This window comes from Haliaeetus leucocephalus, unplaced genomic scaffold (assembly GCF_000737465.1).
Source record: "Haliaeetus leucocephalus isolate CR32 unplaced genomic scaffold, Haliaeetus_leucocephalus-4.0 Scaffold210, whole genome shotgun sequence".
Classification (NCBI taxonomy): domain Eukaryota; kingdom Metazoa; phylum Chordata; class Aves; order Accipitriformes; family Accipitridae; genus Haliaeetus; species Haliaeetus leucocephalus.
Genome location: NW_010972646.1, coordinates 509,964 through 526,346, shown reverse-complemented (window position 1 = coordinate 526,346; position 16,383 = coordinate 509,964). Strand labels below are relative to the sequence as shown.

The following is a 16,383-nucleotide window of genomic DNA, read 5'->3' as shown; positions in this document are numbered from 1 at the left end:
TTTAAAGAACATGAACAGCATATTTCTGCACTCCCTTTCTGGTAGGCAGTTAGACAGAACTGTAGTCTTAGGTATCTTTTCTTTGCATCTCTTGCCACCTTTTCTATTTTACACATTTTATGAAGCCAGTTCTCATAAAGTAATTTTCTTTTCTGTAAAGAATTACAAGTCTTCTATCATCCCAAAATTTAAATCCTACCTAAGTTGTGTAGATTATGAGGAACATCACAGCATGTATTTTTTCTGCTCATTTAGGTTCACTTTAAATCAGAAAGGTTTGTCTTTGAAACTTTCAGGTAGATCTCTTGCAGTTCTGCATGACAGGCATGAAGCTACCTGTGCAGTGAATGCTGGAGTGTAAGAGTAGGGTCTCATCTGCCCGTCCTCGGAAAGAAAGATGGCATGGCAGAACCACAGAGTGCAAAAGGAAGGTTGTGAGGCTATGCAGCAGGGTCAGAGAGGTTACAAAAAGCAAAAAGGTATCCTTTGAAAACCTGATGTGTGCATGCAAATGAAGAAAACAGAAAGGATTGTAAACTCTGGCAGATTAAATGTGAAAGTGCAAAATTGAGGCTAAAAAAGAGTTTAAGGGGCACTTCGCAAAGGATTCAAAACCAACAGTAAATCTTTCTTCACTTTAGAGCAAGAAGCCTGTAAGGCCAACAGACAATCAAGACATGAAAGGAAGGCTCAGCCAAGATAATACTGTTGCTAACAACCTAAAAATATTTTTTTGGCATCTAGTATTCATAGTGGAAGAAACCAGCGACATTCCCACACCAACACCTTACTTTGTGGAGGGAATCATCAGAGAATCTCTCTGAAATTGAAGAGAATGTTAGGGTTGCTACTAACCTATGAATACTAACCCATTACCAGAACTGGATAATGATTACCCAAAAGCTGTAGAGGAAGTGGAAGGTGAAATAGCCAGATTAGTGATGGCAGTGGGTAACCTTTTGCTTTGTGCCTGGTGGGTAATTGAGTTACCAATAAAATGACAATTTTTAAAATGGGTCCCAGGGAGATCTGCGTAACCAGGTCTGCCAGCCTGATGTGTACACCAAGCCAACTACCAGAAACTGCAATAGCAGGAGCATGTTGGAATGGATGTGTGAATATGATATATGTGGGGAGAATCAAGATTGCTTTTGTAAAGGAAATCCCACTTCCCAGAAATCTCTGCAGTCCTTCAGAGGAGAAGGTCGACAAGCATGTGTGTAAACATGATCTAGTTGACATAGTCTACAATTTCCAAAAGGTGTTTGACAAAGTTCCTGACCAAAAGCTTTTAAGGAAACTAAACAGGCATGGAATAAGAGGATAAAGGTAGGATATGCTAGTGTGGCATGGGAAGGGGTGAACAATAGGGCGACAAGATTTGCTGAGAAGACTGGATTTAAATTTAGAGTGTCAGTGCTGTGAGCCATCTGTGAGGAGCTGCCCGAGGACTGTAAGAAATGGAGGGAGAGCACAGTAAAATGGAGGATGAACTTGAGTTGCAGTAAATGTAAAGTAAAATGCCTGGGGAAAAATAATCCCATCTTTGCATGTGGAATGATGGGCTCTGAGCATTACTATTCAGGACTCAAATTTCAGAGTTACAAGATACAATCCCCCCAAAAAATCAGTTCAGTGTTCACAAGCTGTGAAAAAAAGTTGGTGAAATATTGGGAATCACCAGAAAAGCAATGGACACCTTGGTGCAACTTTGGTCCCTCTCTTCTGCATCCTTCAGCACAGCTACAACTCTTCAGCCTGGAAGAGAGATTACAGAGAGAAGGTCTGTAAAGAGCTTCAAAATAATCCATGGTGGGAGACAGTGGTTAAGGATCAATTGTTCATCATTTCTTCCAGTACAAGAATTGGGGGACATCTGATGAAGGCAGTAGGAGCTAGGTTAGGAGATGACTCTTTGTGCAATTGGTAGCAGACCTGTGAGACTCCTTACCAAGGGATGCAGTAGATGCAGAAAGTCTCCTCTGGTTTGTCGTGGTTTAAGCCCAGCTGGTAACAAAGCACCACGAAGCTGCTTGCTTACTCCTCCTGCCCTAGCCGCAGTGGGATGCGGAGGAGAAAATATAAAGAAACACTTGTGGGTCGAGAGAAGGACAGGGAGGGATCACTCACCACTTATGGTCACGGCCAAAAGATAGACTCAACTTGGGGAAAAAAATAAAATCAATTTAATTTGCTACCAATCAAATCAAACCAAGGATAATAAGAAGTAAAACTAAATCTTAAAACACCTTCCCCCCACCTCTCCTTCCTTCCCAGCTCAACTCCACTCCCAATTTTCTCCGCCTCCTCCCCCCGGCGGCACAGGGGGATGGGGAATGGGAGTTGTGGTTGTTCATCACACGTTGTCTCTGCCGCTCCTTCCTCCTCAGGAGGAGGACTCCACTCTTCCCCTGCTCCAGCGTGGGGTCCCTCCCATGGGAGGCAGTCCTTCACCAACTTCTCCAGCATGGGTCCTCCCCACGGGCTGCAGTCCTTCAGGAACAGACTGCTCCAGCACGGGCTTTCCCATGGAGTCCCGGCCATCTTGGGGGGCATCCCCCTGCTCTGGCATGGGGTCCTCCATGGGCTGCAGGTGGGCATCTGCTCCCCCGCTCCCCTCAACGGGCTGGGGGGGGACAGCCTGCCGCCTCACCAGGGGCTGCAGGGGCATCCCCTCCAGCACACCTCCTCCTTCCCTGACCTCGGGATCTGCAGAGGGGTTCCTCTCACATCCCAATCTCCTCCTCCGCTGCAGGTTCCTCTTCTTAAATATGTTATCCCAGAGGTGCTACCACCATCACTGGTTGGGTTGCACTTGGCCAGAGGTGGGTCCAACTTGGAGCCAGGGAAGCTTCTAGCAGCTTCTCACAGGAGCCACCCCTGCAACCCCCTCCCCCGCTACCAAAACCCCACCACACAAACCCAAAACAGGTTCCAGAGGAGACCGGAGCAGTTCATGGAAGAGAAAACCATGGAAGGTTATTGAACACATAGAAACTTTGTTCAGCTTGTGCAGTCATTGAGCTTAAAACAGTTGGGTGTGGAGGAGTTTTATGGAAAGTGTGCATGCTTGCCCCATTTTTTAGCTCCATGAGGCATTGGCTTAAGGCCACAGTTAGAGACCATGGGCGGGTGGTCTGACGTAGTATAGTGGTTACTGTTTTCAGGCTATGTAGGCTGATCATAATAACAGGTCCATAAGTCTGTGCCTCTGCTAATTACTTTCTGTAAAGAATTTACGAGTCCGGCATGGGGCATTTTATCAAAAACCTGAAAGTGTTTCACCAAGCCCAGTTACTGCGACTGTTCTGTATCATTCTGCCTGTTGGGATGTTTCTGCTGTCTGTAGGAGCTGGAGGCAGACCACAGGGTTTTGCTCTGAGCCTGGGGCCAAATTAGTCCGATGTTCCCCAAAGTTCTCCAAAATACTCTGAAAATGCTACTGCAGCCTTCATAGAACAGATCTTAATACCGTGTTGGGGAAAAGACTAATATATTCCCTAATTTTTTTGAGATGTTACCAAGTATTTGAATGCTCAAAAAAAGTTTATATTTGTCTTTCTCCCAAAGTTCACTGTCTTTTCCTGCGACGCAGAGAATGCAGAACAAGCTCCCGTGCACAGTCCGTTTCAGAGTAACTGTCCACAGTTACATTTTTGTCCAGAAGTGAACATGAGGCAGCTCAAGGTGCTTTGCCTAGTTTGATTTGAAAATGTTCGAAGTTATTTAAAACATTTTCAAGGTAGTACATTTATTATCTGTTAGGTCAGTCTCTTTCCCTGAGACAGCCCTGAGAACATATGGAGGCATCTTAGAGGGAGTTGTGTTGGAAGTAGCTCCACCTCGTGCGCTCTCCTCAGGAAGGTCGTCAGGGGAGCAGGTGGCGGAGATGTTCAAAAGTTTCAAGTGCAGCTCTTTTTGGCCGTATGCTGCTCCCCCTGGGAAAGAGCACATCGGACATGGTGTGCACTTACACAGGTGTGTCTATATATGCGTGTGTGTGTACATACATATATATATATATATACACACTTATGCTTGTGTGTGTATACGCTGAAAACCCCATGCTGTGGACATCCTGCGTTTTGCAGGTCCGGTGGCAGCTGGGTGGATGTCATGAGGCTTGTGGTCTACAGCCTCACCTGCCAGCTGCACGGATGGGAAAAGGACTTTGTAAACGGGGTGATGTGGCAGGGAGGAGGCAAACGTGGCGGGCAGGGCAGTGTCTCCTTGTATACGTAGGGAAAAACGGCGCGCGGGTGCTTGGCGAGCTGTCCGAGCTCAGCCGGCAGCGCCCAGGTTCCCGGCGCTCTTCATCCACGCTGCGCCCGCCGTCCCCCTTCGTGTAAAGACAACACGCGTGTCTGCGTACCCCATGCACCCCGTAAGCGGTGCTCCTTCCCAGGAACCAGCCCCCAGTCTTCTCCCCGTGTCCTGACGCCTTTTCCGGCCGTGTAAACCACTGTCGGCCTCTTCTCTCCCGAAGATTTTCTTCTGCTTTCTGTCGTTTTCGGAACCCGTGCTGGTGCTTGCCACGGGGGGGGAACGTGGCCGCCTCTTGCCGGCGGGGGTGTGGCTGGGGGTACGGGGGGGCAAGTCCGGGGGGGTGGCTGGCTGGTGGCCGTGGGCCCCCGCCTGGGCGCCTTGGCAGAAAGCGCGGGATTTCCCCCTTCCTTCCCTCGTTCCCCAGCGGCGTCCCCCGTTTTTCACGCCTGCGGCGAAGTCGCTATCCGCCTAATGGTAAGCGTAAGTAAACGTTACCGGGAGCCCGGTCGACGCCGGCGGTTAGCCAGCTCGGCCTGCTCCGCGCCAGCGGCAGCGGCCGTCTGCGGTGGTGGCACGGGGAGAGGTCTCGACAGCTGCTCGTGCAGGAGTGGTTCTGAAGGGAAGCATTGTGTGTTTTCCTGCGGCAGTTCCCATGCGGAGGTGATGAAAAGTGTGTGTTTTGGCAAATCTTTTGTTTTATTGTGGTGGCTTGCGGCGGGGCAGCTCCTAGCAGCCGCCGCTTTGACAAAGCACCAGAGGATTCTGTTAAAAAGTTGTGTTTAGTAATTGTAGTCGTCGTGTCAGACCATAACTGACTTGGAGCTGAAGGATTTTTGCGAGATGAGTAGCTGTGCCAGCAGGGACCCAAGTCTCCTGGGCCAGCCGCGCTCTCATTAAGATTTGCCGCTAGCCGTGGCGGTGTTCGGCAAGTATGTGACGTGCATGCTGTTATTGTATGCTTGGCTTGTCAGCCTGCAGCTTTCTGACACTCACTTATGTCACTCTTTATTCAGAGAGGAAGAAGCTTTTGATAATTTGACAAGACAAGCTCTTAAACGATCTAGGTCATGGCCTTCACTGTCTGTGATTGTGAACATATTTCCTGAAAGCCCTGTCACTCATCACAGCTACATTTTCTCCCGGGGAGCCGCAGGCCCGTCCCGGTCTCCTGTCAGCGCGTGCATTTTGGTTATTCATACGCCAAATACAGTAGCGGGGTTTTTCCTTCCCTTTTGCAAATGCTCGCATGTTAGCGAGGCTAATCCTCTCCCCCGCGCCGCGCTCCCAGCAGGGCTGCCGTCGAGGGCCCTCTCGGCGCAAGGCAGACGACCGGCCAAGGGGAGCGGAAAGGAGGAAAGGCCGCTTAGTGCTGTTTTTGTGTTTGCTCATTGTTGTGGAAATATGAGAACTGGTGGCAAGGGCCTTGTCTATTGAGCACTCGAGTCCTGGTCTGCTGTCAGGGGCTGTTTGAGATTGAGTGTTTTATTTTCTTTGATGTTCACGTTTGAGAATGGGGAAGTGGGAATTAAACAACAGATGCATTAAGCCGTTGTTCTGGTAAAACAATAATTAGCACCTGATAAAATTCAATACGGGTCAAAATGCGCAGTATGCAGCCTCGATTCATCTGGTGGGGCGACCTCAGCCGGATCAGGCTCGGATACGAATAATCGCCCTTCCCGAATTAACCGAATGCGGGCCGCGGCAGAAACGGCACGAATTTGGGGAAATTAATTGCCCGGCACTCGTGCGGCAAAAGGCACGCGGACGTGGCGAGAGGTGTGGGGAAGCGCACCTCGCCCGCGCTTTCGGCTGCTGTGCCGCCGTGGCACTGCTTTTAAGAGTAGGCACCTTTTGTGCTGGTACATCTAAATGCTAGTAAGGTCAGACCACTGGGGCAGGAAATAAATGCAATTTTATTTTAATGTAGTTCATCACACTGCCATCGTACTTGTATACCACAAGGGCTTTTCTTTAAATGCGGGCCATTCATGGTTAAGTACTTTTAAATAAATAAGAAAAATCACAGGTTCGGCGGTTGTTGTATTTGGTTATGCTCTCTTCCATAGCAAACCTCTTTGCTTCATTTGAGAAGCCAGTATTCGGTAGTAATTGTTAATTATACTTTTTGTCATTCCGTGATAGAAGATACAGACAATAACTCCAAGCTGATGCAAGGTAATAAGACTCCTAGTTAAAAGCATCGTTTCTAAAAAGCTGTTGTTTAGCCAGGCATCTGTTTTCCACTATTGTATTCAACTTCTGAAGTTCGTAAGTGATCATTGTGATGATGAAAAGTATTACACCGAATCACCATCTGAATGAAGAAATATGCTTGGCCAATTTTCCCTTACCCCCTTCTTCCTACCTCCCTTAAGTTTTCCCACAGCCTTAAAACATCCTTAAAGACGGTGATGATAAAACCTACCTCTTGATAGCACTGCTGAGATGTTGGGACTGTGCCTCTTCCAGTGTTTTGGTAAGAGCTGTGCCAACTGTAGTTTCCTACTCTGCGTTACAGATTCTCGCTGTAAGTGATGTCTTTGTGTCCAGAGATAAAAAAAAAACACAAAAAAACCCCAAACTATTATTCAAAAATAAAGTAATTTATTTTTTTTTATTATTAAATAGCTGCTGTGTGAGTAAAGGTCATATCACAGAGTGGCATTTTGCCAGTATGTGACAACTCATTGATTGCGATTTTTCAACCATATTAGTCTGGGGACACTGTGGTAATCGAAAACTATCCAGAACTAATGTATAAATAACTGCCTGCTACCCCTGTGCTAAACCAGCAAAAGTCTCTTGTACAGTTGAAGCCTTTTACAGGTTTGAGAGAGAAGGCAAGGTCTTTGATAGAATATTTTTATACGCTAGAGAGCCTTTATATATCGTGACTCCCAATCCTGTGTAAGTTAGCGAAGGAGGAAAATCCTTTTGTTTGCACTCGGAAGACAGCTTGAGTGTGTTCAAACTGTCAAATGTTGTAGTCTGTTCCTCTGTTAGAAATGTGTTGCACTTCACACGTTTTCTTTATAGAAATATTAATATAAAACTCAAATATTTACATGCAGTATTTGAGTAAGTGGAGAGATGTTGAACCATTACACAGAACAGATTGTAGATTTTTCTCCAGAAAATTGTGTTACTAACAGAATGAATAATAAATAAAATCATTTCCATCACATCCAGGAAAAACATACTGTATATGCCATAGGGTGACTGTCAAAAACTTGGATTATTTTTTGAGAGATTCAGTTGCCTATATTGGTTGTTGGGTGTGGTTTTTTTAATTAACATGCTCTGTCAGAATAAAAGAAGGCAAGAATTTAGGCATGAGCGAAAAATTTATTCGAAATCTAAAGAAATGTTAATAGTACTCATTTGCAAGTAGTCATGAGGCTTCAATGTTTGAAATTGGAGCTACAGCATATTATGTAGAAGCCACAGAATAACTAATATTTCTTCTTAAAATACTGAAAATTGAGATTGGCAAACCAAATTGCTAATTGTTCAAATGATTAAGGAGCTATTTTAATAAAAGGTTACATGTTTTAAACAAAAGTGAAAGACCTCCGTTGAAGTAACTGTGTGCACACTCTCTTAAACACTAAAATGGCTAACAGACAAAGTACCACTATTTCTGTGTCTGTTCATGGCTTGGGGGTCATAGCAGGAGACAGAAATACTGTAAATTTTGTAAAAATATTGAGAACCCTTGAGAAAGTAACCTCTGTCTCATTGATCATTAACACATTCTGATTTTGTTTAAAGAAGATCCACATTTTCCTCTTTCCTGTCTCTTATGTATTCCTCAGGTCTATTGTGTTATTGCGGTGATTCAAAAATCTGCTCTGCAGAATATTTTACAAAGGGCTGCACTTACAAGTTTGTGTGCGAGTCTGGCAAGTTTAAAAAAAAAAGTAAAAAAAAAAAAAAATGAAGCAAGCCATTATAAAAATAGAAACATTAAAGCAATCTGTTATGCTTCTTGTTTACTACTCATCTGACATTAGGCTACTGAGGATTATTACATGTAACAATTAGATTTTGATTAGGATAGAGATATGTACAAAAATACTAAAATATTTCTATTCCTACAAGAAAGGAAGGTACCTTGTGATTTAATTTCCAAAACATTATGTAAATTTAAAATGTCAGAAAACGCAGAATTTAAATTAATTTCTGTTTGTTTTGCAGTGTTAATACTTATTGCAGTTAAGAGCACGTTACTCTCCCAAACTTCTAACCTTCAGAGAAGAAGGGGAGAGAGAAAACTGTTACTGGCTTTCTGACAATGGCAGGGAGTGTGTTAAACCAGTGTAAAATTCAATTAAACTGTCTAGCCAGGTTTTTGAAGCTGAAATGCAGACCCTTTCAGTTAAGCTTCTTATTTTCCTGTGACCGACACCGGTGGATACTGTGTTATGCCAAAACCAACAGGCTGTAAAGCACCTTGTTTCATGCTCCTAGCTGATCAATATTTTTATTTTCCAGGCTTGCCCAGAAATATGGAGGCAGTATCACCTAACAGTAAGTAGAAACACCTTTTTTATTTTCTTCTACACCCAACCTATTTACTCTTCTGTGAACTGCTGACCATAAAATATAGACAAGCATCTTCTGTGAGAAGATAATAAACATCTGAAGAGTTTTTGAACTGAAGAATGCAATGAAACACTGTCACTATTTTTTAAACATCTTTAGAACTTACGATTTCATTTTAATACTGTAATCATTAAATGAGTGCTTTGCAGCACTCTCTCAGTGACTACATTTACACATATAAAGAGGGTTAAATATTAAGTTGAGATGCATAGCAGAAGCAATAATCCCATCTCAGATATCCCAGATGCTGGCAATTAATCACTGTGTGTGACAAAGCTTTCTTTTTAAATGAGTAAAATAAATCTCAGCTAGAGTGGAAATGTTAATTTGAGCAAATACACTTTATAAACTTTTGCAGATAATTTCTAATTGGTAAGGGTATAGCTATAACTTCCCCTTTGGCCTGCATTAGTTGATCTTTAGTCATTGAAACAAGAAAATAAAACTTTGTGAACTGTACCAGTGTATTACTTAAAAAGTTTTTCCTCATATGTAAAATAGAGATAAAAATAAAACAGAACGTGTATAAATTTGTCTAATACTGAAACTTGGAACAATATTTAAATGGTTAAGACAATATTCAATGGATTGGTATCACAAATCTTGAATATATTCATTTATAAAATTATTATACATAAAAACACCTTTAAAGATTAGGATTTTTGCTGCTCATCTGAATCTTTGCTGTCATTGCTATCCAGATCAACCACATATGTATTTAGCTGTTACAGATAATTAATCACTGCTGTCCGTTCAAAACAAAGTAGAAAAGTTTGTCCACTACTTTTCTTTACAAGTCTTTGGTGTGGGCTTTTTCTTTTGAGCAATAAATGGGATGTGCTTTATAATTTGTTGCCTCCACCTCTTCATGGTAGTGGAATGCTCTTTTTTCTGTTTTTGCTTCTAAATTCAATGAATAGGAGAAATCTGTGCTTAAAATCCCTTGCTTGTATTTTCTGCATAATGCTTTTAAAACAAAGATCTGGTTTGGAAATAGTCCACCCTTTCTGAGCATTTACTTTTCTTTTAAACAGAATTGGTATAGACTTTAAAAAAAAAACATTATGAGCAAAAGGTGCATTCACTGAGTATTTTTGTTTGCTTTTTTAAAATTGCATGAAGGAAAAAGATAAATACTGTCTTTCATTATAATTCCTAAGGGTGCATGTAAAAACGATTTTGAAATGCTTATTGTATTTGGAATCTAATAATCAGATGGCTATATTAGATGCACTAATATGTTGGGTTCTGGTTTTTACTGAGGTATAAGATTTAATTTAATTTTAGTCTTGCTTGCCATTGAAAATTCCTCAAAAAGTGAATTGCAATCAACACTTAGAAAATAGTTATTTTTGTAAAAAAATGTGGAGGAGCTTAAACCTGACTAAGCGGTTACTAGGGCAGAATTTGAGGTGTCTGAGGTAGAAAATTTTACCTGTGAATTTTGTAGAAAGTGTTCAGAGTTTACACTTTACTTAGTGTAAAGCTAACAACATTTGTCAAAACAAGCTCTTGTTAGAAAATGTAGTAGTTATGAATACAAGTGTATTATTAAAAGTACCCATTTGGAACTTCTTAGTGCATTTTAGGGCCATTTTGAAATGTGATCAAATATGGGCACGCAAAGTTAAATTGACATTAAGTGAGACCCTAGCTACTGATAATTAATTTTTTATTTTGCAGTGAACTGCAAATTATCTGCAAAATATCCACATTTCTGGTATGTGGGAAATGCTTTGCACGTCTCCATTTTTTGCATGGGAAGACTCACTTTGACTCAAATTTATATTAGTAGTCAGATTAAGCGTGGAATTTAAAAATTTGTGTGGTGAAAGACATGCTTGATATTTAAAATAAGTTATACCTCAAGAAACTGCATTATCTGAATTGTTTAAATGTGTGATAAATGTTCTCTTCTGTACCCAAAACAGAAGTAAACAGAGTTCTCACAAGAATCAAAACTTCTGTTAGAATAATGTATATTATGTATGTATTTATAGAATTGCAACTAAAAATTCGAGATCTTTTACTCTCATATCAGCATAGTAGTATTTCACTATAGAAATTAGTTTATAATTTTCCTAGTTTAGAAGAAATATTTCTGTACAAACAGGATAACAATTTAAAGAAAAATAATAGAAGTTTAAAAAAAAAGTACTGTTGTGGTTGGTGCTGTGCTGCAGAGGCTGCCTGATTATTCACAAACAGACTAAGGCTACAGTGAGTTTTTCCTGTGCTTTAGCCATGAATACAACCACTACATTTAAATTGATTTTGGTAAATTGATCATGAGTGTCACACTTGCAGGTACATATAAGCGCAAATAAAACAAGGCATTCAGGTTTGTAATAAAAGACCATTTTTATAATGTTGCTTCCAGACAGCCATTACAAAGTTTGTCTAAATGTTTTGCATTATATAACGTATTCTTAGTTAATTACTGTGAATGCTTGTGAAAAACCACACAGCCTTCCACCTTTCTCTTTTGTGAAGCGTTTGGTGATTTTATTCATTATCTGGCTCTTTCCTAAGAGATGGACTGCCATCTATTGACTTCTTGAAGCCCCTGCACAGAAATGTGGATTGACTAGAACAATGACTAAATAATAAATCCATTCGGCTGTTATGGATGGTGGTAGGTTTTTGTTTACATTAGCTGTGGTGACAAATTTTGGCACATTACAAATAATTTGTTGTATGGGCAGAAATGTCTTATTCCAACCAAAATCGACTGCCAGTGCAAGAAATCTTATGAGCAGTTGAAATGGCAAAAAGGATTATAAGCAGAATATTTTAATTTGGCTTTTGATAGAAAAAAGATTATCATATTGTATTCAATGAAGCTTAAATTTGAAGGCTCTATGATAATCAAAGCTTTATAAGTGGATGAAGTTAGTTTCTTTAAACTTGTTCTTTCAACTCTGTTAACTAAAATTATTCTGAAAAAAACCAATCAAAGTCAGCAGAACAATCCAATTCCCACTGTGATTTAAAATAATATTTAATAACCTCTTTAAGATGGTGATTTAAAACTTTTACAAATCATTTTCATTGTGCCTGCTCTCTGTGTATTTCTCCTATATCAGAAAAGGGAAATTACGTTTGTCAAAACATATTTTAACTTTTTCTTCATATAGGTATTTATTTGCAATAAATAGGTTGGGTTTGATACCCGCTTATGTTTCTCAAAGAGGTTATTATTATCAATTCAAATAATAACACAAGGACTTCATTGGCAGATCCAAGATAGACAGTTTTGATCATAGCTTACTGCAGTCCAAATAATATGTGTTATTTTTTCACAGACAAGGCATTTGGAGGTCTTGTAAAGCTCTTTGTCGTAGATTATTAGGAAGCTTAGCTTACAACTTTGTCTTTCTAAATGCCAGAGGTTCCACAAACCTAGAGAAATATGGTCTGTGTTCCAAAGGACATGCCATCACATCCCCTTTTCATCTTAAGGATATCGGGGGTGTTCATCGCAGTGCTTTTTCATCCTCGGAATGCTTGGCTCTTTTTCATTCCCTTTCTCTTGTCATTTTGGATTTCAGCTATGAAGGTAGAGACATTTATTAAATATTTTGCACTGAAGTGGAGGCCAGTTTATAGCCCTCTAATTAAAAAAAAAAGTAAGTCAGTGGAAAAAATTTGTGAGGTTAAGGCACCCTATAATTTTCATTCGTTTGGTTCAGTTTTGCATTTTATTCTTAAAAAAAATACAATAGCGTCCCTCTGAGCTTGATCTGCTGCCCAACTGCCTAGCTGCGTGTCCAGTGGCAGTTCCCATTTTAAGCAGGTCCGCGCGCTGGAGGAGAACAATTCCGCTGCGCCCCAGGCTCAGAGGTGCGGTGTGGGGTCCGCGGTGGCGCGCTCTGCGGGGGACAGCGCTTCTCCCCAAGTATGGGAACTGCCATAAGTGTTAACAGCTCGGGGCTTCGGCTGGGCGGCAGGATGGGAGCTGGCCTTTTGTGGGGGCACCGCGCCATGGAAGGAGGCTGTTTGCATTCTGCACCCGAATCGGCGGATGGGACCTGGGGTCCAGACCCGTTCCCGTCCCGAAAGTCGTCCTGGGGCTTTGCTGCTGGAGTGACCCGGTGAAACTGAGGGTAGATATTGCGCTGCGGTGAGCGGTCGCATTTCCACCCAACAGATGACATCACTGGAGAATAAAGAGGAAATTTGTTTTCAGCGGATAGTGACCCATGTTTTGCTTCAGGCGCGAAGCTGCACTTCTTCCAGGCGAGTCCGCCTGAAGCGTAACGCAAACCCCTTCTGCACGGTGGTACTGGTGGGGGTACCCAGAAGACGTGCAAATGGCCATCTCGGTATTTCAATATAAAATGGGATACGTGCTGGCTGTGTAGATCTCCCTATGTATGCTGCACTGCTTCATTGTTCAGAGGGACTCGTGGTGTACAGAAATGAACATAGCCGGTCCGGCTCAGGAGCAAGATGTGGATGCAATAATCAGATAGGAGTTAACATTGCAAGTATTAGTATCTTCTTCAGAAAATATCTACGGAGTAATGAAATTCCATCCCTAAAATGGGCAGAGCACAATTTTTCTTTTTCTAGTGTGTTTCTCGGTGTAGATGCATATGTTAAAACACAAATTCTGCTCAGGTTAGGTGTTTTCTTTCTGTAGGGACTGCTCGTTTTTAATAACCTCTTCCTCCCCTTGTACTGCTCTGGCCATAAGGACTCCTTCCCCCATCCCCTGCCTTCACCAGTCTCATTTATATTAAAGCTCCTAGGCCAAGATGGCCACCAACAGAGTTTTAGAACCATCAGAATTTTTAACTAGCAGAGGCTATCATTTAACATGCTTTTTGACAGTTTGTTAATCTTACTTTAAATCCACTTACATAAAAGAAGGTGAACCAGGAATTGGCTGTTTTGGCCTCTGTGCGTAAAAGACATGAAGGGACAATGCATCTTTTGTGTTTAAATTTTGCGCTCGGATTTCTTTGTGTGCATTATTAAAATTCCTCATGGCCTGCCACTTTTTTTCTGAAATGAAAATGTAAGCAGTGTTGCTTAAAGTCAATTTGTATCCTTTAAAATGTGACTTTCAGAAAGAGAAAATTTAAAATATGACTCTGGCAAAAAAATATTTAAGCTTCAGAGAGAGAGCATTTGTGGTTTCCAGAGCTTTGTAGGTTTTGTGTGGTGAGGGAAAGGATGGGTTTAGAAGTATTTTCAGGAGGAGATTAAGCCTGACTTCCCTGTGTGCAGGGATGGGGCTGCTGCAGTGGCTGTGAACATGGCTGCAGTGTCAGCTCCTCTGGTCTCTGCACGATGCAAGGCTGCAGACCACGAGATCATCACGTTCCTGTTAAATATTTCAGCCCTTGACCAGTTCCTCTCCAGGTGTTTTAAGGTTATTTCTATTAATTCTAGTAAAAACACCACTTTGTTTATGCAGGAGACAGTGTATTTTTTTCGTATTTTGGAATCACAGAGCAGGTCCTTGTGTGTCAGCACTTCAGTAGCCATTTGACAGGATGTTTCACAGGGAAGGCAACCCAAAATTCCCAGGGATATGAATTTAGGGTAAGGATGACTTTGCCTCCTGTGGATTGTGGGGAAACACGAACACCTAGAGTGTGACAGTGTCCTCACGCTTGCCCTTGAAGGAAAGGTACCTTTTGGTGCTTGGGTTCGTGAACATTTCATATTCTCTGAAAATGCATGCTAGCCTCTCTAGCCAGGGGAAGAGGTAGGGCAGATCTTGGACAACAATTGGCAGGTACTTTATTTTTAAATTATCTTCTTGCATTGTTCAAGCCTGAGCCTTACCGCTTTTGCAAGTGCTGTTCTATGACAGAGATGCTTCTGAAATGTCTGCCTGCCCCGCACAGTTGTTCTGGTGAAAATAGGTATGTTAGAGGTGGTTTGGTATGCCGTCTAGAGGGTCTCTTGGATTCTATTTTACATTGTGTTTATTTTCCACTACTAGTTATAATTTGTGCCGTGTTACCGTTCTCTTTCAAGTTTCAGATATTTTTGAGGCTATCAGAAACTTAACCCCAAAATCTTTTTCTGTTGCAAAGAAACTGTATTTCACAAAAGGCAGTATTCTTTCTGCTAGTTTTTTTTACAGAAAACAAAGAGAATTTCAGGTTCTGAAAAAAGTGTAAATTTTTGAGTACGAAGCATATACTATAGCTTTCAGTACAAAAGCGTGCTAGATAGAGTTCTTTCCCAATTTTTACTTGAAAACTGTATTTAAAATATTACAGGAAAAAGTAGCAGCTTCAATAACTTTATATAAATATGTAACATCTAGAAAAAATACTGTTTAGAGTTTGCCTTTTGATGAAGATGTTGGGTTTTAACTAATACCCCTGGCCAGTTATGATTACCGAATAATTAGGGATTTTTCTGTGTCAGTTAAGTTGAAATAGAAAGTTCAGGCTGGTTATCTGTAAAATGCCAACACGTCTTTGCACTTGCACTTTCTTTCCTGGGAAAAGGTGACAGTGTCCTGGCACCTCTTTACTGCAGAGGACAGATCCCTAGCTGACGTCTGCTTTTACCTCCCGGGGCTGTGGTCGTTACCCCAGGTCAGCATCTGGCTCTTGGCCAGGCTGGACCAGAAACCTGCAGACTCCTGCACAGACCTAAGGCTGTTTTGGGTGGGCTGTGTTACCTTCCAATAGCACGGTCATCAGCTGCCATTTACCTTACTCATGTAAGCATGGTAGAAAGCTTGCCTGCTTTATCTTAGCGTTTATCTGTCTCATGCTCTTCCCCATCTGTCTCCCCAGAAAATAAAATAAAAGGTGCTTTTAAATTGAGGGCTAAAGTCTGATTACATCTTGACCAGAAATTGCATTTTGATATATTTCTGGAAGCAGCCTGGGACTGGGGGGAATTAAAAAGCTTGACTGTCTGAACCAAGTAATTTCCATTTCTCTGATTCTGGGGTTCCAAATAACCTCCTCGAAGTGTTTGTCTTTCAGAAGTGGCATCTTTCAGAGAATCCATGACTTCAGTATGCACGCTATTGTTATTTAAGGAACTCTCTGTTTTCTGCAAAAGCAATACCTTTTAGGCCTGCCTTTAAATGGGAAAAGGAGAAGAGCAGGGGATGGAAATTAAAACGTATTTTAATATTTTGAATGTTTAAATCTATTGTTAGCTAACCCCTGCATGCCCAGAAAGCTATTTGTGCAGTGTGTGACATTTTTCAAATACTGTGCCAGCAATCCTGGTGGCAAGATGCACTCATGACTGGAGAAAGACTGGAGAGAGCTGCTCCCTCCCACGCAAACTTGTGGGCAGGAATTGCTCTGTTCTCAACATAGAATCTACCATCTGCATTCCTCCTTTGCCCAACACACGCCAAAACTGTTGGATAAGTGGTTAATTAAACAGAAAACAGGATGGTAAGATTCACTGGTGAAATGTCTCCCCATCATATCCATAACTGCAGTTCTTTTAAGGGAAAGGATTAAGATGATCTTTTCTTTAATGCTTACAAATTCGGTAAAAATTTTCACCTCT

At 41.7% G+C, this 16,383-nt stretch overlaps 1 protein-coding gene across 1 annotated transcript in view; it reads left to right on the top strand.

The window, feature by feature from the left end:
* Nucleotides 1-16,383, top strand: part of ZCCHC7 (zinc finger, CCHC domain containing 7) — a 120,609-nt gene that overhangs the window by 87,588 nt on the left and 16,638 nt on the right. Inside the window, exon 7 of the mRNA XM_010566427.1 lies at nt 8,764-8,799. Coding sequence (XP_010564729.1) covers nt 8,764-8,799 — 36 coding nt within the window. The remainder of the gene's footprint in view (nt 1-8,763; nt 8,800-16,383) is intronic.